The 24,131-nt window shown below is 46.8% G+C and overlaps 3 protein-coding genes across 10 annotated transcripts in view; 2 read left to right on the forward strand and 1 right to left on the reverse strand.

Moving 5' to 3' along the window:
- Positions 1 to 1,372: 1,372 nt before the first annotated feature.
- NMNAT1 (nicotinamide nucleotide adenylyltransferase 1) lies at positions 1,373 to 22,684 on the reverse strand. Of its 5 annotated transcripts, XM_083454235.1 has the most exons (6): positions 22,484 to 22,684; positions 9,317 to 9,368; positions 7,774 to 7,947; positions 6,310 to 6,493; positions 4,869 to 5,008; positions 1,373 to 4,376 (listed from the first exon to the last, which is right to left on the reverse strand). In XM_083454235.1, exons 3-6 carry the CDS (start codon positions 7,889 to 7,891, stop codon positions 3,970 to 3,972), a joined length of 849 nt encoding a protein of 282 aa, XP_083310361.1. In that variant the 5' UTR covers positions 7,892 to 7,947; positions 9,317 to 9,368; positions 22,484 to 22,684; the 3' UTR covers positions 1,373 to 3,969. The 5 variants fall into 5 exon arrangements, with proteins under 5 accessions (XP_083310361.1, XP_083310360.1, XP_083310359.1 ...); XM_083454234.1 differs by lacking the exon at positions 9,317 to 9,368 and having other exon boundaries at positions 22,484 to 22,584; XM_083454233.1 differs by lacking the exons at positions 9,317 to 9,368; positions 22,484 to 22,684 and adding an exon at positions 12,680 to 13,047 and having other exon boundaries at positions 2,882 to 4,376.
- On the forward strand, positions 10,177 to 19,999 carry LOC310683900 (uncharacterized protein). Of its 2 annotated transcripts, none has more exons than XM_083454372.1 (7): positions 10,177 to 10,326; positions 11,517 to 11,608; positions 12,525 to 12,587; positions 14,677 to 14,756; positions 15,787 to 15,917; positions 17,122 to 17,188; positions 18,298 to 19,999. In XM_083454372.1, the coding sequence occupies exons 2-7, from the start codon at positions 11,535 to 11,537 to the stop codon at positions 18,426 to 18,428; spliced, it is 546 nt and encodes a 181-aa protein (XP_083310498.1). In that variant the 5' UTR covers positions 10,177 to 10,326; positions 11,517 to 11,534; the 3' UTR covers positions 18,429 to 19,999. The 2 variants fall into 2 exon arrangements, with proteins under 2 accessions (XP_083310498.1, XP_083310499.1); XM_083454373.1 differs by having other exon boundaries at positions 18,749 to 19,999.
- The window catches only part of LZIC (leucine zipper and CTNNBIP1 domain containing), a 30,470-nt gene continuing 28,989 nt past the window's right edge, over positions 22,651 to 24,131 (forward strand). The window contains exon 1 of one of the 3 annotated variants that reach the window (XM_083454344.1): positions 22,651 to 22,803. The gene's annotated coding sequence lies outside the window, so the exon portion shown is untranslated. The remainder of the gene's footprint in view (positions 22,804 to 24,131) is intronic. The other 2 variants (XM_083454345.1, XM_083454346.1) reach the window with 2 other exon arrangements.

The raw sequence follows: 24,131 nt of genomic DNA on the forward strand, positions 1-24,131 counted from the left end.
ACAACGGGAGCGCACCCCGCCGCGGGGATTCGAACCGCCGACCTTTCGATCGGCAAGCCCTAGGCGCTGAGGCTTTAACCCACAGCGCCACCCGCGTTTATATATATATAAACAGCCAAAGTTTATATATATATATAACTCAAGTTAATCAGACTATTTTGAGTGGGCAAACACCCTGGTGCCCTTAACAATTTAGCAAGCTCTGCAGAAGTAGGTTGCGGTCACAGCAGAGACCTCGAACTCTGACCACATTTCTGGTCCTCCCAAGTCTCTCCAAGTTGCATGACCATCTGGGATTGCAATACCAGACCTCAGAGTCGCCTTCCTGTCCTTTGTGCACCATTGTTCTCTACCTCATGGGATAACAAAAAGGGAACAGTCTTGATTTTTAATCAAAATAGTTCGTGCACTTGCTTACACATACACCCGTTGTGGTGCCTCTTGCATGCCTAGATGGGGTATGTGTGTGTGTGTGCAGAGTGTGGTGTGTCAGTGCATATGGGAACTAGCTTCTGGTACAAAGGTAACACTTATATTCAGTTCTCCTAGTAGTGTAGCAATAAAACTGCTAGCACATTTGCAAAGCTAAGCAGGGTCTGGTCTGGCTTTAAATTGGAAAGGGGGCTAAGTGTTGAGATTCCTACACTGCAGGGGGTTGGAGTAAATGACCATTGGGTCTATGATTCACCCACTTGTGCCTTTGTCTCAATGCACCACTGGAACATGGCCCTGGGAGGTTGTGAACCTCAGGCTGAAAAATGGTTCTTTGTCCCTCTAATATATAAAGGGACTTGGGATTTGTTGAAAATTCAAGTGGCAATATCCCTTAGCCAAACATAACCCATAGTCTTGCTTGGCTGAGCTGATTTGGTGAGTTTCTCTGACAAGGAAAAAAGCTTTTTTCTTAGATCCAGGTGTCAAATGCGGCCCTCCAGTCCTATCTGGCCCTTGGGATTCTTGACAGGCCACACCTCCGCCCCAGGCCACGCCTCTCATTGTCCTTCCTTCGCCCCCTCCTCATGCATTTCTGCCTGGCTGGACTATGTCCTTCAGCTCTGATCATGATCCTGCCTTGCCTTGATGGGAGCATGGAGAAGCAAGGGTGTGGGTGAGTGTAGAAACTAGCCCCCTATACAAAGGTAAAATTTATATTTGTTGCTCTGCCCACCACTGGCATGCATCCCCTGCATAGCTGTCAACTTTCCCCTTTTCTTGCGAGGAATCCTATTCGGAATAAGGGAATTTCCCTTAAAAAAAGGGAAACATTGACAGATATGATCCCCTGGAAAGTTGCCCAGAAGGGAATGTGGCTCTCGGGCAGAGAAAGGTCCTCTATCCCAGTGCAAAAAGGAACATGCTCAGCTTGTGAACCGATTTCATCATACTGATTTTATTGTAATATTCTAAACTTGTTGAGTAAGGAAGTTATCAAAATATCACATGTTGATCTCCTGGCTCATGCACAGCGCCTCTCTAGCTTTGCAGAGGTAAAGTGCAAGGGGCACGCACACAAACACTCTCACACTACAGCATTATGATTTTAAAGGGCTGGTTGTGCAGCTGTGGGGAGGGCAAAGTGCGCTTTTTCAATGAAAGCTGACCGTAAACAAAAAACTCTTGACCCTGTTCTGTTCCTGTTAATTATTCATTTAAAAAATAATAATTGTAAAGAAGAAAGTCACCAAAAATTGAAAAGGGTATTTGTGTGTGTATGTATGTTTTACACACACACACACACACACACACACACACACACTATACAAGAACATTCAGTAACTGAATAAAGACAAATCCTCATCTGTTACACCCATTATGTGAAACATAACACTGATAGCCTTTGTAGGTTTTCTTGTGCGTTGTTCTTTCTCTAGTATGTGATCATTCTCCCCAATCTTACAAAATATAACATACAATAAATGCATTATCGCCTTGTAATTGCTTTGTTGAACGGCAATAATTGCAGGTTGCTAACACATTGTCACAGTTTTTTCCTTTCGTGTTGTTCTTCTCCTCTTGTTTTTACAAGGAACATTCTTGCTCCAGCTAAATTAAATTACTAATATTCTATGTTCTTTCTTCATGCAAATCCCAGTATCATTTAATAACATCACCTCAGGGTGGTGGTGGTATATGCTACAACATCTTTTGAGATCTCTTTTAATAGCCCCTATAGTTTATTTCTTGAATCACATGACAGTGCTGGGGGGAAACGCACAAAAATTCTGTTCAATTGATGTGTGAGTCATGGAAGTGTAAGAGGACCAAAGCTTTGTTGATTTTTCTTTTCTTTTCTGTTGGCGGCTCTGAACCAACAGAGCTAAAAGATTCAAAGGCATGCAGTCTTTCTGTGAAAAGCATTTCTCAATATGCATTCATGTAGAGGAAAACTGGACAGGAGACTGAAAACCACCTCGGTTCCTGCTCTTCCTCCGGTGTTGGTCACATATTCCCTTGTCTGTCTCCTTTGGGAGCTAGCCATAGTTACCTGTGCATTGATAGCTTACCATAGCTATCTTCAATTCAGAGTCTGCAGCTAGGTTGGAACTGGGTGTGCAAACTCTGGTTTGAGCTAACCATGGTTAGGATTAAAACTGGTGGAAATGTAATTCTGACCACCAGGTTCAGTGTGATACATTCAGTTCATAGTCATCATTGTTACCTGCGAAACTGAGTCTGCAACCACAGTTGGGAAAGGAGGGACAAGGGTCAAACGAACAAGAGGGGGAGAATGCCACTCTGTGAAATGTAGGAGCTGATGAACCTGCAAGGCACTTCAAATTCTAGGTGGCATTTATAGTGGACAAGGGCTATGTGACTAGTTTGCACACTTCCTGTGTAGTCAATCACATACTCTTAGAATCACATATTCTTAGAAAGTAGTCAATCACATATTCTTAGAATCAAAGAAATTCAAATTAATAAAGCAAGCATTCAACTCTTGTTGCCAAGATGCCAGATTTCAATCAGATGTGGGTGTGTCCATTCCACCCTTAGTCACAGTTGTTCTGCAGATTTTACCTCTGTTGGAGGCCAGAGGCTGCACAACGGTGCTTAGCAGCTCAAGGGGACAGCAGAACAGACCTGAATAACTCCTGGTCCACCCAGGTGGTGATACATTGTGTGTTGTATATACTGGCTCATGGTGGGCTCAAAAAACCTCCCAGTCTCGCTGCCTGCCTGGGACAGCAAAGAACAGAAGGGTTCTGTCCAACCTCAGTGCCCAAAGTTGTGCAGGCCTGTCCTTAAGAAAAGAAGCGCTGGTGCATTGCAATCAGGCCTGTTGTTCGTGTGTTTAAGTAGAAGACTCTGCAATGCTTGGGATTCAGGTTCACATAGTTGGGTTGGTTGCCAACCTCTCGACCAGCAGCCAGATCCTGTGCCCTCAATATCAGCTCAACTCACGGGCACTCTCAGGCAATTGTGCCTTGAAAAAAGTCACTTTCTGGTTTCCACCGATGAAGATGCTGAGAAAGGCTGAGAAGCTGTGTGTGTGTGTGTGTGTGTGTGTGAGTGAGTGTGTGATTTTGACACATCAGCTGGCAACTCTACATAAGGCCCCAGTCCCTGGCATGCAAGGGGATGGCCTTAGGGACTGTGACAGTGCTAAGCAGATAAAACACACTAATAAAACTCTAAGCTGATAAAACTCTCAAAGGTTGCCCCTCTCTCCTCCCTTTCCCATCTAAAGATGGACTGTTCAAATTCAATGGGGGTTGGTGCCCATTGGGACTGGTGGGGCATAAGGTAGGGAGCCCAGCGGTGAGTAGACGCAGAGCCAATGGCAGGCAGAGCTAACTCACTCCAATGTTGCCTTCGTCCTCCTTGCTGTTGTGTTCTACAAGGGGCATCACTGAGACTAAAGAGGAGGAATGCGACAGCCAGGAACTCTCTAGGAAGGAGGGAATCAAGACTGAAGCTGGCAGGCTAGCACCCCACCTGCCCATATGGACCAGCCCCACCACCACACCTTCAGTTATTTTTGGCCTCCCTCGTGTATCTCTGAAACGGAGCGAGGATGACTCCTGAATTCTGATCTTCGCTCTCTGCAGTGTACAGGTCGTGCTGCTTGATGTAAGCTCGAACTGCGTCTGGCACCAGGTATCGGATGCTCTGGCCCCTCCGCAAGGCTCTCCGGATCTTGGTGGCAGAGATGTCGTTGGCAATCCACTCCTGCACTACGTGGATGCTCTCCTTGTGCTTCCACAGCACCTCGGATTCGTAGATGAATTTCTGGGCGTCATTCCCCACCCTGCTAATGCACACCATGCCGTGGTTGGCCACGATTTCCGCGATGTCTTCTGCTTTCCAGAGGTTGGGGACTGCAAAGGACTCCAAGATGTCTGTCCCACAGAGTAACTTCAGCTGAGGGGGGGCACCTAGTAAAATGGGAGGGACAGGAATTATTATTGGGTTAGCAGCTCTGCAGCATTTCTCCCGGTCTCGGACCTAAAGCCAGAGAGCTGTGTGTCCCTGCTGCAAAAACGCTACACATTCAAAGCAGTGTCGTGCCATTTTAAAGAGTCATGGGAAGAACCATGGGAGTTGTAGTTTGTTTGTTAAAGGTGCTGAGAGTTGTTAGTAAGACCCCTATTCCCCTCACAGAACTACAATTCCCAGAGTTCCCTGGGAAGAGGGATTGATAGTTAAATCCTTTTGGGAACTGTGGCTCTGGGAGAAGGTTTTCTAACGACTCTCAGAACCTTCAACAAACTTCACTTCCCACAATTCTTTGGCAGACTGAACCTTTCAAAACTGCACTGATTTTAACTACTGATTTCAACACCACACTGGGTTTTCCCCCCTTAGAATTTCTGAGCAACGCTGGATACGAGATGGCTGGCTCACTACAATTTTGATATTAAATTAACCTTTTGTTAGGGGTTGATTCCGGTTGACGGGGACTTGCCTGCCCGATTCCCGTTTTCTCTTCCGCCCCGTTTTGTTCAAAGGAGCTACTTCATCAAAGCTGTTAGCGAGACACGAACGTTTCAGCTTCTGCTGGTGATACCTGTGACACAAAAGGATGACTTTAAAAAGCGAAAGAGGGTGTGGTGATATGTTTTTGTCTTTTGGATCCCTTGGGGAAAAAACCTCCCCATTCTTATCTATTGCAAATACAGCACTGCATGAACACATAGCACAGCCTTCACCAGTCTGGCTGTCCTCCAGATGTTTTGGACTCCATCTCCCATCAGCTCCCACGTACCATGACCTCGCTGCTTGGGGCTGATGGGCACTGTAGTCCAAACCATCTAGAGAGCAGCAGGCTGCCGAAAGCTAACGTGGTGCATCATAGAGAGCTCTCTACCCCAGATTTAGAGCACACAAGAGGAGAATAGACTGTCGCAGGGGGACTTACAATCTAGAATCAGAGAGAGGGGAAGCAGCAAAGTAAGGGGAGAGGAATGGAGGAAGGGCTTTCATTTCTGTTGCTGCTGGTGATTGATCCAGCTACCTGGGATTCTGCATGCAAAAGATGGGTTCTACCACTGAGCTACGGCCTTCAGATATAAGAAGCTGTATTAATTATTATTATTATTATTATTATTATTATTATTATTATTATTATTATCATCATCACCACCACCACCACCACCAACATAACAATAATATCACCATTATTGAACATTTGTTTTTATTTCTAATTTTAAAATGTTTTTATTAAAATATTTTCCATAAGCAACAAGAGTACATTCAGTGTCTCTGTTTTCATATTGTAGAAACCTTCATACAGGTCAATTACAGTCAGTTTGAGACATTTTTGAGATATTTCCAGTCAGTTTGAGGCAATGTGGGATTGAAGGGGGGCAGAGAAGTGGGGGGAGGAGAGAGGAGAAAATAGAGAGGAAGGAAAGAAAAAAAGGGAGGGGGAGGAGAGGATTATATTAAGCATTTATATCCCACCCTTCCTCCCTAAGGAGACCAGCGTGGCAAACGATAAAAAACCTAGTGTTGCAGCAAAAAAACACACCTGATAGCACATCACAAAGCTAAACAGGGTCTGGCATGGTTTCAAAACAATGAAAACATCTAAAAACATTGTCTAAAAGTAATTCAAATACAGATGCAGGTTGTGACACAGCCCCACTTAAAAAGCTTGTTGGAAGGTTGGCCATATACTGAATCAGATCCTTGCTCCATCTAGCTCAGTATTGTCTACACTGACTGGCAGCGGCTCTGCAGGGATTCAAGCAGGAGACATTCCCAGCTCTACCTGGAGATGCCTGGGATTGAACCTGGGACCCTCTGAATGCAAAGCGGGTGCCCTACCGCTGAGCTACAGTGGCACACACCCAGCCCCGGCAATACCTGAGGACTTTGATGGTCTCTTGCCACTCCTTTTGGTTGCTCTCCCAGTCATCCACTTCCACCCAGTCAGAGCTCTCTATCGCGAGCCTCGCCATAGTCACCCGGTGCCTGGCGCTGATGAGGCCTTTCTTCTTGTATGCGTCGCCCACAGGTGAAATGATCCCTTTCACCACTTTGTATCTCCCTGAATGCAACAAAAGCCAAGAGCCAGGGGTTGGGTTGTTGGGATGATGGACTAGGGCTGTGCAATAAATTGCCATATTGTTGAATACCAGTACAGTGGATGCTCGGGTTGCGATTATGATCCGTGCGGATGCACGTTCGCAACCCGCATCTGCGCATGCGCAAGTTGCGATTCGGTGCTTCTGTGCATGCGTGACCACTGAAACCTGGAAGTAATCTGTTCCAGTACTTCTGGGTTTCGGCAGTCCGCAACCCGAAAAAACACAACCTGAAGCGGCTGTAACCTGAGGTATGACTGTATTGAAATAACATAGTGACAAGTGTTTCAACAAGGCAGTATACTGGTGAACAAAAGGTAGAGAATCATAGAATCATAGAGTTGGAAGAGACCACAAGGGCCATCGAGTCCAACCCCCTGCCAAGCAGGAAACACCATCAGAGCACTCCTGACATATTTAAGCCTCTGCTTAAAGACCTCCAAAGAAGGAGACTCCACCACACTCCTTGGCAGCAAATTCCACTGTCGAACAGCTCTTACTGTCAGGAAGTTCTTCCTAATGTTTAGGTGGAATCTTCTTTCTTGTAGTTTGGATCCATTGCTCCGTGTCCGCTTCTCTGGAGCAGCAGAAAACAACCTTTCTCCCTCCTCTATGTGACATCCTTTTATATATTTGAACATGGCTATCATATCACCCCTTAACCTCCTCTTCTCCAGGCTAAACATGCCCAGCTCCCTTAGCCGTTCCTCATAAGGCATCGTTTCCAGGCCTTTGACCATTTTGGTTGCCCTCCTCTGGACATGTTCCAGTTTGTCAGTGTCATTCTTGAACTGTGGTGCCCAGAACTGGACACAGTACTCCAGGTGAGGTCTGACCAGAGCAGAATATAGTGGCACTATTACTTCCCTTGATCTAGATGCTATACTCCTATTAATGCAGCCCAGAATTGCATTGGCTTTTTTAGCTGCCGCGTCACACTGTTGGCTCATGTCAAGTTTGTGGTCAACCAAGACTCCTAGATCCTTTTCACATGTAATGCTCTCAAGCCAGGTGTCACCCATCTTGTATTTGTGCTTAACAGCTTCCCAAGGTGTAGCTCAGCTGAACAATATTTTATAGATTATTCGCCACCAGCTTTCTTTGCCCTCTTCCTCCTCCCTCCTCCCTGATAAGAAATAAAAAATAAGCGATGACCCAAACCAGCAAACTATTTTAGTTATTTCTGTATTTGACTGATAAAGTAGGATTCCGAGCTGGTCCTCAAAGGAGCAGCAGGGGTTACCTGTTTCGTGCAGGTGGTCTCTTGCCAGTTCAAAGAGTCGGAGGTGCATGTTGGTGATGGGGTTGAAGGACCCGCAGGCCAGGAGCACCACCTCGGTCCTGTCGTCCGAATTCTCCATCTGACTTGGCTGGAGCCACAGGTGCAGAGGGAAGGCTGAGTCAACGCCACCACACGCTGCAAGCAAGCAGAGGGAGGAGCTCAGGTTCAGTTTCAAAGGAAGCAACTATATATGTATATATCTGAAATACAAGAGGCTAAGCAGAAGTTACCATCATGCAGACGCACAAAAGGCAACACCAACAGTCTGTCTCAGTACCAGGCAGCTTCCTGTGCTGTTGTGGGTTGAGCAAAAGACTGTACAGTGGTACCTTGGTATTCAAACTTAATCCATTCCGGAAGTCTGTTCCAAAACCAAAGTGTTCCAAAACCAAGGCGCACTTTCCCATAGAAAGTAATGCAAAATGGATTAATCCATTCCAGACTTTTAAAAACAGACATAGGCAAACTCCAGCCCTCCAGATGTTTGGGACTACAACTCTCATCATCCCTGACCACTGGTCCTGTTAGCTAGGGGTGATAGGAATTGCAGTCCCAAACATCTGGAAGGCTGGAGTTTGCCCATGCCTGTTTAAAAACAACCCCTAAAACAGCAATTTAACATGAATTTTACTATCTAACGAGACCATTGTGTCATGTGACAAAGACACATGAGAGCAGAAGCAGCAAAGCAGGCTGGGAAGTGCTGGGACTGCACACTCATTTGGGCCTACTAAAGTTATTCAGACCTAACTGCTAACTGTTGAGTCACTCTGACATGTGACTCATTCTCCTTATAAGTAGCAGCCATTTTCTCTCTGTGTTCTCTGTAAGATTTCTGTCAGAGTCAGTAACACTCAAAACGGAAGCGTGGCACTCAAATCAATGTAACACTCAAAACCAAGCATGTTCGGCTTCCAGAAAAAGTTTGCAAACTGGAACACTTACTTCTGGGTCTGCAGTGTTTGGGTGCCAAGTTGTTTGAGTACCAAGGCATTTGAGAACCAAGGTACCACTGTAGCTCATCAGTTGGGAAATCTGCTTTTGTGTGAAGGAGATCCCAGGATATTTACTTATTTATTTTATTTACATGCCACCTTTCATCCGAAGATCACAGGGCAGTTTACAACATACAGTGGTACCTCTAGATACGAACGGGATCCATTCCGGAGCCCTGTTCTCATCTAGAGATAAACGTATCTAGCAACGGCATGTCTGCACGCGCACGCGTGCGTCGCTTTTCGCTGCCTCTGCGCATGCCGTCATTTTGAGTGCATGCGCAAGCGGTGAAACCTGGAAGTAATGTAGGAGAAAAATTCATCTCTCTTCTTTCATCCCTTCTAACATTGTTTCCTTTACTTCTCACTTTCAACCCCTCTTACTTTTCTGCTCTTCTCATGTCACCACTTGCAAAAATCTAGCACGGATCGAACCTTGCACAGGGAACTATAGCTCTACTGCACTGCATTGCCACAGTTAAATGTGCAAACATTACGCAGACTCTTACCAATTTGTAGCTGGCAGCTTTCCAATGTTGCCTGTAGCTTTTTGCCCCTTCTCTAGCAAAATCAGAATAAATTAAGCAAAATACGAACAATTTCAGACATACGCAACACATATGAGAAAACACACTGGTTTTATTCAAAACCAGTTGCAGAACCCAACTTTCTCCATCGCTACCCAGGCAGTAAATAAATCACTGAGAATTCCAGCAGAGCCTTAAAGAAAACACACTGTTTTGGATCGGGCCCTATCCCACAAGCCTCAAGCCCTGGACTCCCACTTTCAAAACTGCCCTTTAATCCGCAAACCTAAAGTTCCACTATATGTTGACTGAATTTTTTTTTATTTCATAAAATTCACATGCTGCTTCACTGCAAAACAAGCAAACCCACCAACGTCAAAGCAGCACACTTCGGTTCCTACAGCGAGAGGGGGGAAATAATAATTTAAGCGTTCCACCAAAATCCTCAGCAATTGTCAAGTGAGAAAAATTTTGGAACCCCTGCACTGGAACTTTCCCCATTAGGCCCCAGCGTGGTAGAAGCTGGAGTCCTTGCATTAGAAGATGCCAAGAGAGTTTTGTGGTGGAGGAAAGGTGGTCTCGTTCAGAGATGGGGATCCTGGACTCTCAACTCCCACCTGCCCCATCCAGCAAGGGCAATAGGCAGGGATGATGGGAGTTGTAGTCTTCGGAGCTCCGCCCCGGGCTAGAAACGTGGGGGAATGAATGAAAGCGATCCTGTAACCTGATCGAGCGATCAGCTGAAAGCTCCCGGGCAGCAGGCGGTGCTGCCTGCCGCCGCCTGCACCGGGTCGCCTGCCTTTAGGGGAACGAGCAGCGGCCGCGCGGGACGGCGATCCGCGGGGGGCTTACGCGGGCCGCGCAGAGGGCGATCCAGGGGCCGGAGGAAAACGGCGGCGGCGAGAAAGCCCGACCACTGGGGCTGCAGAGAGGCTGCAAGCGGCGCCTTGGCCAGGCGGTGCCGAACCTCATCGAGGCATTTGGTGCTGCTGGTAAGGTTAAAACGGGAAGGAAATGGTGAAGGGGCCGAGTTCCCTAACGGAACTGTGCCGGGGGTCTCCCCCAGGTGGAAGCTGTCAGTTTCCCCCCTTCTCTCCCTCCTCCTTGTAGATTTCTGTAGATGAGGAGGAAGACTCAGACCTGCTCATATGAACTCCTCACATACTCAGGAACACTGCCTCTCTTGGATGTTGTGGATTTCTAAATATCCAATGTATGCAATTATCACCCCACCTCCACTCTAATATTAAATATACATACCATTCCTTCCCTCGGATGTCTCTAACCGTAACCACACACATAATATGCATTGTGAGGTAGAGGCGCTGTGTACACGCTCAAGAACTTGTTTCTCAGAAGCCTTGTTTTAATTGTTACTTATATGCTATTAAGGGATGCGGGTGGCGCTGTGGGCTAAACCACAGAGCCTAGGACTTGCTGATCAGAAGGTTGGCGGTTTGAATCCCCATGACGGGGCGAGCTCCCGTTGCACGGTCCCTGCTCCTGCCAACCTAGCAGTTCGAAAGCACATGAAAAGTGCAAGCAGATAAATAGGTACCGCTCCGGCAGGAAGGTAAACGGTGTTTCTGTGCGCTGCTCTGGTTCGCCAGAAGCAGCTTAGTCCTGCTGGCCACATGACCCAGAAGCTGTACGCCGGCTCCCTCGGCCAATAAAGTGAGATGAGTGCAGCAGCCCCAGAGTCGGTCACGACTGGACCTAATGGTCAGGGGTCCCTTTACCTTTAATATGCTATTATGTGCTCCCTGAGGAGGCAGTGGCCAGCTAGATGCCTCTGGGGAGACCCAAAGCATGACCCCAGCACAACAGCACAGGAACCAGCATCCTGCTTCCTACATGGAGGGAGAGCATAGCCATTGTGGGTAGTAATATCTAGTTGTAGAGCATAACCATCCCGGCTAGTAGCCACTTATGCCCTCTCCTCCATGAATATGTTTCGATCCTCTTTTAAACCTGGTGCCCTCTGGACTACAACTCCCATCAGCTCCAGCCAACCACACCGGCAGGAGCTGTAGCGTGAGGCACCTGGAGACTGACTCCCAAAATCTGTAAGGCCCCAAGTTGGGCAAAGAACTGGTATTTGGGTAGGCTTCTAGTCTTGCGTTAAATTTCCAGAAGAATCAACCCATTGATCCTAAGGGGGGACTCTGCTCTTCCTCCGCAGATTCTCGGGTGATCCGCTATGATCCATTTCTGCCTAGCTCACACAGCCTACCACTTCAGCCGGCGGCTCCCAAAGCGTCACCGACTCAGACTGTAAGAACCCTTTTCTCGGGCGTACCAGCGTCTTGGGCTCTGCTGGCTGGGGCTGTTGGGAGGTGTATCGTAGAATAATGGAGTTGGAAGGGATCCCCAACGGCAGTGGCTTAGCGTGGGGGGTGCAGGGGGGGCCGGCCACACCGGGCGCAACATCTGGGGGTTAGGGTTAGGGGGCGCAAATCCACGGGTTAGGGGGCGCAAATCCATGGGTTAGGGGGCACAAATTACTTGCCTTGCCCCGTGTGCTGACAACCCACGCTACGCCACTGCCCAACGGTCATCTAGTCCAACCCCCTGCAATGAAACGTGCATCTGGATAAGCACCAGGTTGGGAAGAGGAGGCTGGTCCAATGTTACCCAACTGCAGCGCCAAGCTGCTCCTTGATGACTTCGGTGGTTGGGTTGCAAGAAAAAGAACCTGCCACTTAACACGCTGCTTGCAAGTGACCGCCAGAACTGCGGGTGATTTCCCCCAAGGGTTGGCAGGTGACTAGTGTGCACTGGGACCAGTGGGGCAGAAGGCAGGGAGTTGAACAATAAGTGGGGCCAGAGCCAATGACAAGCAGAGCCAGAGAATTCTTGTTTCCTCCCCATCCTCCTGAGGAGAAGCTGAGGTTGGTGGGACAGCACCCCATTCACCCTATTGGATCAGCCTCCACAGGTAACAGCGTGTTGTGAGTGTTGGGCTAGGAGCTGGGCAAGGCCAGGGTTCAAATCCGTGTTCAGCCACGAAGGTCACTGGTTGTGACTATGGGTGTGTGTCTTTACCTAACCTACCCCACAGGGCTGTTGTGGGAATAAAAATGGGGAGGATGTAAACCAAGCACACCACGTCTTTGAAGGAAAGGTGGGATACAGATGCCATAACATAAAAATAAACAAACGCCATTGTTTTTTCTCTTTCACCCCTTAGGCAGTTTGCTATATTTGCCCTTGGAATTGCTGCTTTCATTTTCCAGCTCTACATCTTGCTAAGGTACAAAGCAAGGGACATTGCTATTGATGTTTTTTTTAAAAAAAAAAAATCCACCTGTCTTGCTTGCGACGACTCTCGACACCTTTGCGTACCTTCCAGAACGTGGGGGGAGCTGGCTGGAATATCCCGATGTGGTGACGCTGAGAAGAGAGAGCTCGCAGCCTGGCCCATGAAGATTTTGGAATTGGTTTTGGGTGTCTTTATTGGTTTAAATCTCTGTTGGCAAGGAGGCTATCGGGTCTTTCGCCCCTTGACGGGCTGAGGGTTCAAACGCCAAACCTGAAGGGCTGAAAATTCAACGGGAAGTTTCTATGGGATTGTTTTGGGGTTACGTTAACAGCTTCAGGGACTGTGGTCACCAGGCCCTGTGTAAGGTGCCATTATGATAGGAAGGTGCATCAAAAGCAGAAGGAGCCCACCTTTCCAGGTGTTGCTGGACTACAACTCCCATCATCCCAAACCATAGGTCATGCTGGCTGGGGATGATGAGAGTTGGAGTCCAACAACTTCTGGAGGGTGACTCGGGCTCCTCATTTTTGATGTAAAACAGCGGTAGAGAAACATTTTCAGCTCGAGGGCCGCATCTCCTTCTGGGAAATCTTCCAGGGGCCACATGCTGGTGGTGGGCAGAGCAACAGATGCAAATTTTACCTTTGCACCACAGGCTAGTTTCTGCACACACACACACACACACCATGCAGGCAAGCAAGAGGCATGAACAGAGCGGAAGGACACATTCCAACCAGGCAAAAACACTCAAGGAAGGCCAGTGAGGGATGTAGGCTGGAGAGAGGGTGTGTTGTGTGGAGAGGGGATGCCTGAGGCTCAGAGAGAGATGGAGGGCCACATTTGGCAGAAAGGATGTGGATTGCCTTCTGTTTAGATCTCTCAACAAGCGCTGTGCAAAAGTCCTTGAAGAATTGGAGAATCCCCGCCTAACATCTTGAGACATCGGTTGCAGGAAACGACACTGGTCTAGCTCAAGTGCGGGAACCTGTGGCCTTCCAGATGGACTGCAACTTCCAGATGTGGACTGCAACTCCCACCAGCTCCAGCAAGCACAGCCAATGGACAAGGATGATGGGAGCTGTAGTTCAGCCACATCTGGGGGACAAAATGCTTTCCCAGTGGCATAAGGAGGGCTACCCGAGGAGTTGGTCCTGAGGGATTGAGAAACAGGCCTGAGGAGATGCATTTGGCCTCTAGCCTGAGTTGCAGTTGCAGAAGGTCCAAGGTTCAACCTCACCCCACTCTCAGCATTGCCAGTTACAACGTGGTGGGGAAGGACTGTCTCTGCTTCAGCCCCTGCAGAGTGGCTGTCAGTCAGAGCAGGCAACACTGGTCCAGATGACCAGATACGAGGCTGCTTCCTGTGCTCCTAACCTGCACTCCTGGCTTTGTGCTGTACAGGGCTATTTGTATCCTGCAACTGTGAGTACAGATATTGATAGCCGGCACAGAATTTAGCATCTAGAGAACCCACAGCTTCTGATTAAAGAAGATACAAGAATCAAGTTTCTAGCTCTTAAGGTGGCCGAGGCAGGTGTAAAAGTGCAAGGATGAAGCCAAAAGGGAGACCAGAACTTGCCAAGGGAAGAGCTTTGTTGCCCTGAACTAGAATGAATTAATGCAAATAATGGACAAATATATGGAAATGTGCATAAATTATACAGGTGGAGGAATTACTGTATTTTTCGCTCTATAAGACGCACCAGACCACAAGACGCACCTAGTTTTTGGAGGAGGAAAACAAGAAAAAAAATATTCTGAATCTCAGAAGCCAGAACAGCAAGAGGGATCGCTGCGCAGTGAAAGCAGCGATCCCTCTTACTGTTCTGGCTTCTGTGATAGCTGCGCAGCCTGCATTTGCTCCATAAGATGCACACACATTTCCCCTTACTTTTTAGGAGGGAAAAAGTGAGTCTTATAGAGCAAAAAATACGGTAAGCTTTTCTTGGCAAAGCACTGGAATTACCCTGGTGCAAACTTTCGGGTGTGTATACATCCCAGGCTATATATGAAGAAGCACATATTGACCCAAACCATTTGGTTCAAGATCCACAGTGGTTCCTCAACCCATTTTTTCCAGACCTAGATCATCTCATTACTGTGGTCTGCCCCTTCTCTACAATCTGGTTGGAAGCATCATCTTTACGTTCTTCACCATTGGTAGGTAAACCATGGTTTGTCTAGCTCTCTTGCCATTGCCTGGTGGGCTGAATTATGTGCCCAGAAGGATTTTGTTCATTCAGAATTTGCGTGGTTTTTTTTAATATGTGAAGGCTAGCAAGGGTGCAATTTAAGGGGTTGTATACTGAAGGCAGTCGAGGGTCTCTCGGTGCACAGAACGTGGGCCAAATGGAGGGTTTGCACAGGCAGAGGGCAACACCCGGGAGTTGTCACTCATTTGCACACTCCATTTGGGGGCCTTTCCTTGAAGTTGCCCACCATCATCAAGGTAATACTGAGGTCAAATATTAGGAATCCAGGTGTGCATCGCTGCAGAATGCTGGATTAAGCTGTGAAACTCATTGCCACAAGAAACGTGGAATGGCAGCCAGCATTTTCTTATTTTTAAAGCTTCTAGGTAAATCTGTGGCTGTTAACCAAGGCAGCTGGAACTTGGAGGTTTTGTATTTCTGTGATGTGTATGCGTAGTTGAAATATTCTACAATTTCTTGAAACATCAAACATAAGCCAGCTGCTGAACTCTGCATGCAGAAAGTCCCAGGTTCAATCCCCAGCATTTCTAGGTTGGGCTGGGGGTGTCCCCTGTCTAAAACCCTGGAGAGCTACTGCCAGTCATTGTAGGCAATACTGAGCTACATGGACTAGTGGCCTGACTCTGCAGCTTTCTGTGTTTAAATCAGCCTTTTATTCAGAACCATGAGGACTAGGATTTTATTTTGTGTTTAGGGGAATGACCATAGCTCTGTGGCAGATCATCTGCTTTGCATGCAGACAGTCCCAGATTTGATCCTTGATATCTCCAGGAGGGATGAGAGATAACCCAGCCTGAAACCCTGGAGAGCTGCTGCCAGTCAGTGTAGACAATACTGACCTAGATGGGCTAGTGGCCTGCCTCCAGCTAAGGCAGCTTCCTAATATGCTACATGACCTGTCAACAGCCCTGCATCCTGCCTGTCTCTGTGCAAGTGCATTTTTAGCATTCTTAATGCTCCCCCTCCCATCTTTTCAGGGCTGGCTTTGCTTCTGGTCATGCTGGAACCAGTTCCATGGGAGCTGAAGACTACTTTCTTCATCTTTGGGGGCGCCTCTTTTGCAAAAGGAGTTTGCACCATCGTATTTACTGCCTTAGCCACACAATGCGTGAGTAATTGCTGATTCTGTTATATTTAGGCATACCTAAAAACAAAAGCTTACCCCCACCCCTCAAGCTAGCGGAATAAGGGGAGGCTTTTGGGTGGCCCTAACCAGAGGTCCTACACAATTTGTTTTAAAATGGAATTCTGGGCTGGAGGAATTCCAAGCTTTGTTCCCTCATATAAGCAGCTCTTGAGTTGCTCACAGAGTTTTTGGAGCTCAAGAGCTGCTTATATCATCACTCAGTGGTAGGGCACTTGTTTGCATGCAGAAGTCTCAGGGACCAATCCCCAACATCTCCAGGCAGGGCTGGGAATGTTCCCTGTCTGAAAACCCCAGAAAGCTGCTGCCAGTCAGAGTGGACATGTTGAGCTGGATGGACCAATGGTCTGACTCAGAATAAGGAAGCTTCCTACGTCATAAGGGAAGGGCTGTGACTTAATAACTCTTTAGTACAGTCAAACCACATTTCCCAAACGCCTCTGTTATTGTACGTTTCGGCTCCCGAATGCCAAAAACCCAGAAGTAACTGCTCTGGTTTTCGAATGATTTTTCGGAAGCCAAATGTCTTCCGGGGAGTTTTCTCTCTCTCTTTTCTCCATTGACTTTGCCGTCTTCCAGAGTGGATTACATTTGACCACCAAGGTTTGACTGTATTTCCATATATTTATTACTTGATCTGCAATCTGACTTGGGAGTAGGCTGTCTTGAAGACAGTGGGACACGCTCCCAATGCATGGGGTTGTTATTCTGACCCTTATGGGATCTCACTAGATTGCAAGTCTGAACAGTGGTGTAGCGTGGGTTGTCAGCACCCGGGGCAGGGCAAGTAATTTGCGCCCCCTAACCCAGGGCAAGACAAGTAATTTGCGCCCCCCCGCGCTGCACTGTCCCTCCCCCAGATAGTCCCTCGCTCTCTCTCCGCACCGCACCGCATGCCTGGCACCCTCCCCTCCACAGTGGGCGGTGACCCGGCGGCTCGGATCGGATTCGCACAGCCAGCACTGCAGTGAGAGAGAGTGAGTGAGCCAGGTAGGGGCAGAGAGCTGCGAGTGTGAGCGCGCGCCCCTCCCCAGATGTTGCGCCCGGTGCGGCCGGCCCCCCCTGCACCCCCCACGCTACGCCACTGAGTCTGAAGACGGGACCTTATCATTAAAAAAAAATTGTTTAAGCTCCTTTTCTAACTAATGGACTGTTGTGTCTTCCATAGGCCAAAACCACCCCTGAGCTTTATTACTTATCAGTGGCTCTCTCGGTGAGCAGTCTAGTATCAACCGGTAGGTATCATGCTTCCTCTTTGCGCTAAAACAGCCTTCCTCTTCAACTCAGTGCCCTCCAGATATTTTGGGTGACAACTCTATCATCAGCATGGCCAATAGTCAGGGATGGTGGAAGCTGGAGTCTGGAGGGCCACATGCTAAGGTCAAATTAGGCTGTGACATTAAATGCATATTTTTCATTTTACATGGCAGGTTTTTGGTTCAAACATGAATAGCATCCACTTTGTGGGTCGAAACTATTCAGACTGCAGCAGGCACGAAGCAGAGATTTAAGAGATCTGCAATGGTGGTCTGTTTGTTACTGGGCCACATTCAAGGTGTTACTACAGTGGTACCTCGGCTTAAGTACTTAATTTGTTCTGGAGGTCCGTACTTAACCTGAAACTGTTCTTAACCTGAAGCACCACTTTAGCTAATGGGGCCTCCTGCTGCCGCCGCACCGCCGGAGCACAATTTCTGTTCTCATCCTGAAGCAAAGTTCTTAACCTGAAGCACTATTTCTGGGTTAGCGGAGTCTGTAACCTGAAGCGTATGTAACCCGAGGTACCACTGTATTGGCATATAAAGCCCTTAACAGCTTGGGGCCAGTTTACTTGCAGAAGCATTTTACCCCATATGCACTGACCTGACTGCTTCAGTCTGCAGTACTGGCACTGCTGCAGGTACCACATAATACTTGCTCCGTAGTTGTAAAAAAATCATATTTTTTTTAGTATGGGGGCACCTATACTTTGGAACTCCTTGCCTATTGACACCAGGCGGGCACCTTCACTGTACTCTTTTCAGTGCCTGCTCAAAACATGCTTATTTAAACGAGCCTATCCAAAAGCTTAGACGCTGATGTGTTCCATTTTGGGTGTTTTAGCAAATATTTAGGTAAAAGAGAAAAAGGAAGTTTACCCTTATGCATGCACACAAAAGATTGACTTTTCACATGCGCGCGCACACACGGTTGTTTTTTCACTATCATGAGGACTAGTAGCTTTAACAAATGAAAAGAAAGCTGAAATGTTTTGGGTCTTTCCTGATATTTTGCACTTGCACAGCAAATTCAAACGTGTGCTATCTTTTCTTCTAATGGCATCCTCCCCCACCCCCCTTTATAGCATTTTTCTCTGTCCTGGGACTATTTTGGCTCGCGAACGTGGTTTTTCCTGGCTTGATACTGAACAAAGAGACTAAGACGGGGATCTGTTACGAGCCAGTCTCTGAGTGTGGCTGCCTGTGGCACATCTGACCTGTAATCTGCCAGGGGCTGGATTCGTCTGCCCCTACCACGATGAGCGCCCTGCTAAACTGCCTTCAGTTCTTTCCCTCTTTTCGAAACGGACTGATCTCTGCAGCAGACACAGTGGGAGGACCTTCAGATCTGGGGATATTCATAGCCAAAGATTTTAACTATTCATTAAGCAGCCTTTTGAGGTGCAGTAGGTGGGGGAGTTGTGGCTTTCGGGATTCTTTTTAAAAGATAGCTCTGGGAGGCTGTTGGCTTTCAAAATATTTTTGTAGAAAATTCTACTATTTAAAAAAATAATAATATTTTTTTTAAATCCACAGATACTTTTTTTGTAGGAAGGGAGCAAAACAATAAGCCCTCAAAGCCTTTCCCTCCTTTTGTATGTGTACTCCTGACTTAATGTAGAAGCTCCTCGCAGCAGATTAACTGGGAGAGGGTTGCTATGGGAACGGGTATGGAACAAGAGACAGAAGAAGGCGATGCTCCAGAGCTCCAGTTTCAAAGTGAGGGGAGTAGCCTGTTCTCAAGTCAGTCGCTTTTATCTTTAAGGGGACGTTTTTAGGAGGGTGCTTTCTTCTCCAGCAGAAAGATTTCAGGTAGCTTTCACCCCCGCCCCCCGCCAGGCTGAAGGGACAGGCAGCTGTGTAGAGGCGATCTGAAAATTCCAGTTTGTTAAAATAGTCAGATTGTATATTCCTGGGAAGGGAGGCTCTAACTCTCCAGATAATGGCCTGGCTTTAGGGTGTGTGCTTGTGTGTGTGGAGTTTAGCTTGCTGCACAAATGGATTATTAAATTATATGCCAAAATGGCTTCTAAGCGGATCTCTTCATAATGTGAGCAGACTCCACAGTACAAAGCTGGCACCACCTTATTTATTATTATTATTATTATTATTATTATTATTATTATTATTACCCCACCCATCAGGGGCTGGGTTTCTCCACCTACTGCAGTAGCGGTCAAACTTTTCCAAGGAAAGAGCCACATTCTGCCCTGGGGAAGCTTTGGGGGCCATATGCCACTGAAGGACATGGTCTGGGGCAAAATATGTGTACAGGCACTGGCAAAAAAGTGGATGGAGCAATGGATGGGATTGTTACCTTTATACAGCACAGCAGGGTTGAGTTGTTGTGAAGAGGAAACCAGAGTTACATATAAATTAAGAAGGTGGTATTGAAATTAGTAATATGTAATACGTTTGGATTGGAAGTAGATCTTACTCTGCTTTTTAAAAAGCAGCCAATCTAGTGATCAGCAATGAATGAGGAGCTAACTCCTGTAGAACTCTGTCTCCCCGGTATTATCAAACCTCACATTTGTTTCACAATGAATTTGAAAGTATTTAGGAACCCTTAAAAAAAATTCAAAACTATTTTGTCTTCAGGAATGGATGAATTTAAGCAAAGTTACAATTCTGATCTAGTAGTATTAAACAATTCAAAGTTAGATCATGTCAGAGTTCCTGGCCAAGACTTTTGATTATCCCAGAGAACATGCAGTGCAATCTTTTTACTGTGAAATGGCTTTGAAATATTTTATTGGAAGTGAGTAATAAATGGAATTAAATAAATCCTGAGCATGCTTATACAGAAATCACCCTCATTAAGCACAAGGGGCCTTAAAAAGGTGGAAATTAAGATTTCACTTAAACTATTCACCTCAGCCCAGTGACTCTTAGACAAAATGGACAAAATAGAAGCAAAACATCTGGCTGTTTCTGACTTTCGGTTCCTTTATAATCACACACATTGATCCTGCATGTTAGGGGTGGCTAGCCTGTATGATTTTCTAGAGGTTGCTGAACTACAACTTCCATCAGTAGGGGCAGGATTGGCCATGTAGCTGACACATACTCCCATGCACCATACCCCAACAGCAACCCAAACATACAGATTTTCTCTGTGCATTGTATCCAATGCAAGTCCACAGCCAGTGTGGTGCAGTGGTTAGAATGTCAGATGAGGACCTGGGTTCAAATTCCCACTCAGCCATGAAGCCTTTGGTCAGTCACAGTCTCTCAGCCTAACTTACCTCAAAGGAGTGTTGTGAGGGGGAAAAATGGTTAAGGGGAGAGAACTGTGTATGCCACCACTGAGTTCCTTGGAGGAAAGGTGGGATATGAATACAGGAAAGTTTGGCAAACCGTGTGGTGTAGTGGTTAGAGTGATGGAGACCAGGGAGACCAGGGTTCAAATCTCCACTCAGCCATTAAGTTCCCTGGATGACTTTGGGCCAGTCACTGCCTCTCAGCGCTAACCCACCTCACAATGTTGTTGTGGGGCTTAAATTAAGGGGAGGAAGTATGTACACCACTTTGAATTCCGTGGAGAAAGGATGGGATATAACTACTATAATACTAATGGTAATACTAAAAAAAAAAAAACCAGAGTCTTACTCAGAGTAGACTGTACACAGAGTAGAGCCATTTAAGTTAAAAATGTGAGTAATGTAGTTCCACTAATTTCAGTGGATCTACTCTGAGTGGGACTTACTTGGTTATCAATTTTTGCCAGGAAGAGCTTTCACCTGCTAAATGTCTACATGTCACACTGCTGTAAAAGGTATAAGAATGTGGCTGGCTTTAAAAAAAAACAAAAAAGCACCTCTCCTACACTCAGCCTTTCAGAGAAGTTGATACCAATTATTCACCTGCAGAGAAAATGCAGCCTCATGGGGCCTCATGAAGAAGTGGGCTGCAGATCAACAGAATGACCCCACATATACACTATTTCCACTGTAATGGATTTTCTGCCAAATGTACCACAAGGCAGTTTCAAGCTGGCTGGCACTAAAGTACTTTTGTGCTCCCCTCTGCACCTTAGAATGACTTCCTGCAGCCTGCTGAGCCACATACAGGAGTAGCAGATTGGATGCACTATTTTTATTTTAAACGTTCATACAAAATCTTAAAGCACATACTTCCTCTATCTATGTCTTACAACATGAAGACATCTCTCACCTCCCATCCACAACACCCCCTCATTACCTAAATTTCACCATAGTCTTGATTGTAGGGAAGGGCTATAGCTCTGTGGTAGAGTGCCTGCTTTGCACGAAGAAGGACCTAGAGTCAATTCCCAGCTAGGGCTGGGAGATACTCCAGCCCCAAACCCTGGAGTGCTACTGCCAGTCAGTGCAGACAATACCAAGCTAGGTGGGCCAACAGCCTGACCCAATATAAGGCAGCTTGCTATGTTCCTACATTTGGAAGGGCTACCAGGTAACAGCATAGAATCATAGAACTACAGAGTTGGAAGGAACCTCAAGGGTCATCAACCCTCTTCAGTGCAGGAATTTCAGCTAGATTATACATGACAAATGGCCATTCAACCCCTGTTTAAAAGCCTCCAAGAAAGGAGAGTCCACCACTTCTCATGGCCAGGGTCAACCAGCTCTTGCCAAGTTCTTCCAGATGGTTAGTTAGAATCCTCTTTCTTGTAACTTGAAGCCATTGGTTCAAGTCCTACTCTTTGGAGCAGGAGAAAACAAGCTTGCTCCATCCTCCATGTGACAGCCGTTCAGATATTTGAGGATGGCGATTATTTCTCCTCTCATTCCCCTCTTTACCATGCTAAACATCTTTTTAGCACCAGGTGAAATCCCTCTTCATATCTCCAGCCCTTTGCCCTTGTATTTATAACTTATGGTTTTATTCCATGAGCTGTCCTGGGTGCTATGGCTGAAGATCACACACATAATTTTAAGAAATGAATCCTCAGTTGCCCATTCTTAATTTTAGCCCTTTCTGAAAAAAGGTACCACACTTTTACAGCTGCATGCACGTGTATATCTCGACTGGATACACCCCCCGTGAATGCAGGTTAAAATTGGCATTCGCCATCACTCACAATCTCGCTAAATATGAACAATATCAACTTATATTACCACCGCACTACTTTCTGCCTCCGGGGTCATCCAAGGGTCCCCTGACTTCAGTACAGCTCCGTCCCCTCACCGGTTCATCAGTCGCCATTAAAAACCCCTGCACTAATCCAAAACAACTCACCCATTCCTCATATCACGACCCCATAAGGTCCCCTAAATGGGCTCTTACCAGTTTGGAGGGCGCCTCTTCCCCGACAGATTCCGGCCAACAACGCTTTAGGGACGGAACCGAACTGTGCGGGTTTGGCCGCCTGCGGGGGAATAGTATTGCACGAGTACCTACGGGGAAGCTTCTTATTGGTCGCGGGCGCCGAAAGAGGTGCCGTGTCCGTCCCTAGGAACGGTCCCCCGGCACACAATCTTGAAACCGGAAGTGGGAAGGGTTTGGCTTTTGAAATAGAGGACCCCGTTGCCTGCAGAAAGGATGTGATTGGGGGAGTTGGTAATGTCGGTTTTCTAGAAGGCTGAAGGAGTGTGGATTATCTGGGGGTAAGGGGCATGCGGGGATAAACTGGGGTAAGAAAAAAGAGAAGCCAATAGTGGAGGAAGGATGATAGGGATGGTGGGCTGGGTGGGTGTATATAAGGAAGGGAGTCCGCCTGCGGATCTGGGAGGGGGCTTTGAATGGTTTGGGCTGGGGCGGGGAGCCATTTTCAGCCCATTCCCTTCTGGGGTGGGGGATTGGAACATGCCAGCTGTGGGCGGGGCAAGAAGTGTAAATTTCGCCTTTGTACAGTAGGCTGGTAGTTTGTGCACACACCTTTCTCCATTCGGGTAAGCAAGGGGGATTACTGGAGGAGGGAGGGGAATAATCCGGCCATGCAAAAAGGCTCAAGGAGGGTACGATGCCAGTGGGGGGGGGGTGCGGCTGGTGAGCATCCTGGGGGCCAGAGGCTTCCCACTCCTCATTTAGGGGTAAGGTTTAGCACCCTGGAGAGGTCCGGCGTGTGTGTGCTTGCGGCAAATTTTCCTTGGTGAGGCTTCATCCCCAGCTACAAAAGAGAGGGGGGCGTGTCAGAAATGGTATTTAGTGTTAGTGGGACTGGCTCCCAGTTTATTGTCGCTGGGCCCCTATTAATTGCGGATCAGGGAATTGATAGAGGAACTGATGTTTTTAGGTGGGCCTCAAAGGCTTTTATTTTTATTTTTTCTCTATAGCTTTCAGCGGCTCATGTAAATTAGACTACAGAGATGACATTCTAAATTGCTGATAGCATGCTGAGCTGTCTGACTGCAGTTGGTTTTTGCTTTTTTTTTTTTTTTGCTTATATGAAGTATGCTTGTATTTAATGTTTTTTAAATATCATTTGGATTTGCTGTTTTTGTTGTTGTACACTGATTTGTGACTGTTTTGTTAAAAAGCAGATAGGGTTTGTGTGGCCAAATGGGGATTTGAACCCTGGTCTCCAAGGGCCAGCCATCTAACCACTACTCTACCCTGACTTTCAGAGCCAAACTGGCTGTTTTCTAGAGTTAGCTGAGTGTCCCCTCCCCTATTTGATTAGAAGGAAATCTATTTATAATTTTAAAACACATTTTATAAACTGGGGAAAAACATGGCATCCCTGAACATATTGGTCCTTGGTGTGAAATATTTTTGCACTAGAAACTAGTAAACCAAACATCCTGGTATTTTTTTTTATTAATTTTGCTTCCTAGGGTGAGTTAATCATGCTACAATAATCCCCCAATACAATATTATCTTCTTTGAGCCTCTCGAACAGGATGGGCATGTTTAAATAAAGAAGATGACATTTACCTTTGTACTAGAGCAAAGTTCTTTTATGCCACTTTCGCTGTATAACTAGCCTGCTATT

Source organism: Podarcis tiliguerta, assembly GCF_965153285.1.
Source record: "Podarcis tiliguerta genome assembly, chromosome: 8".
In the NCBI taxonomy this organism is placed as follows: Eukaryota; Metazoa; Chordata; class Lepidosauria; order Squamata; family Lacertidae; genus Podarcis; species Podarcis tiliguerta.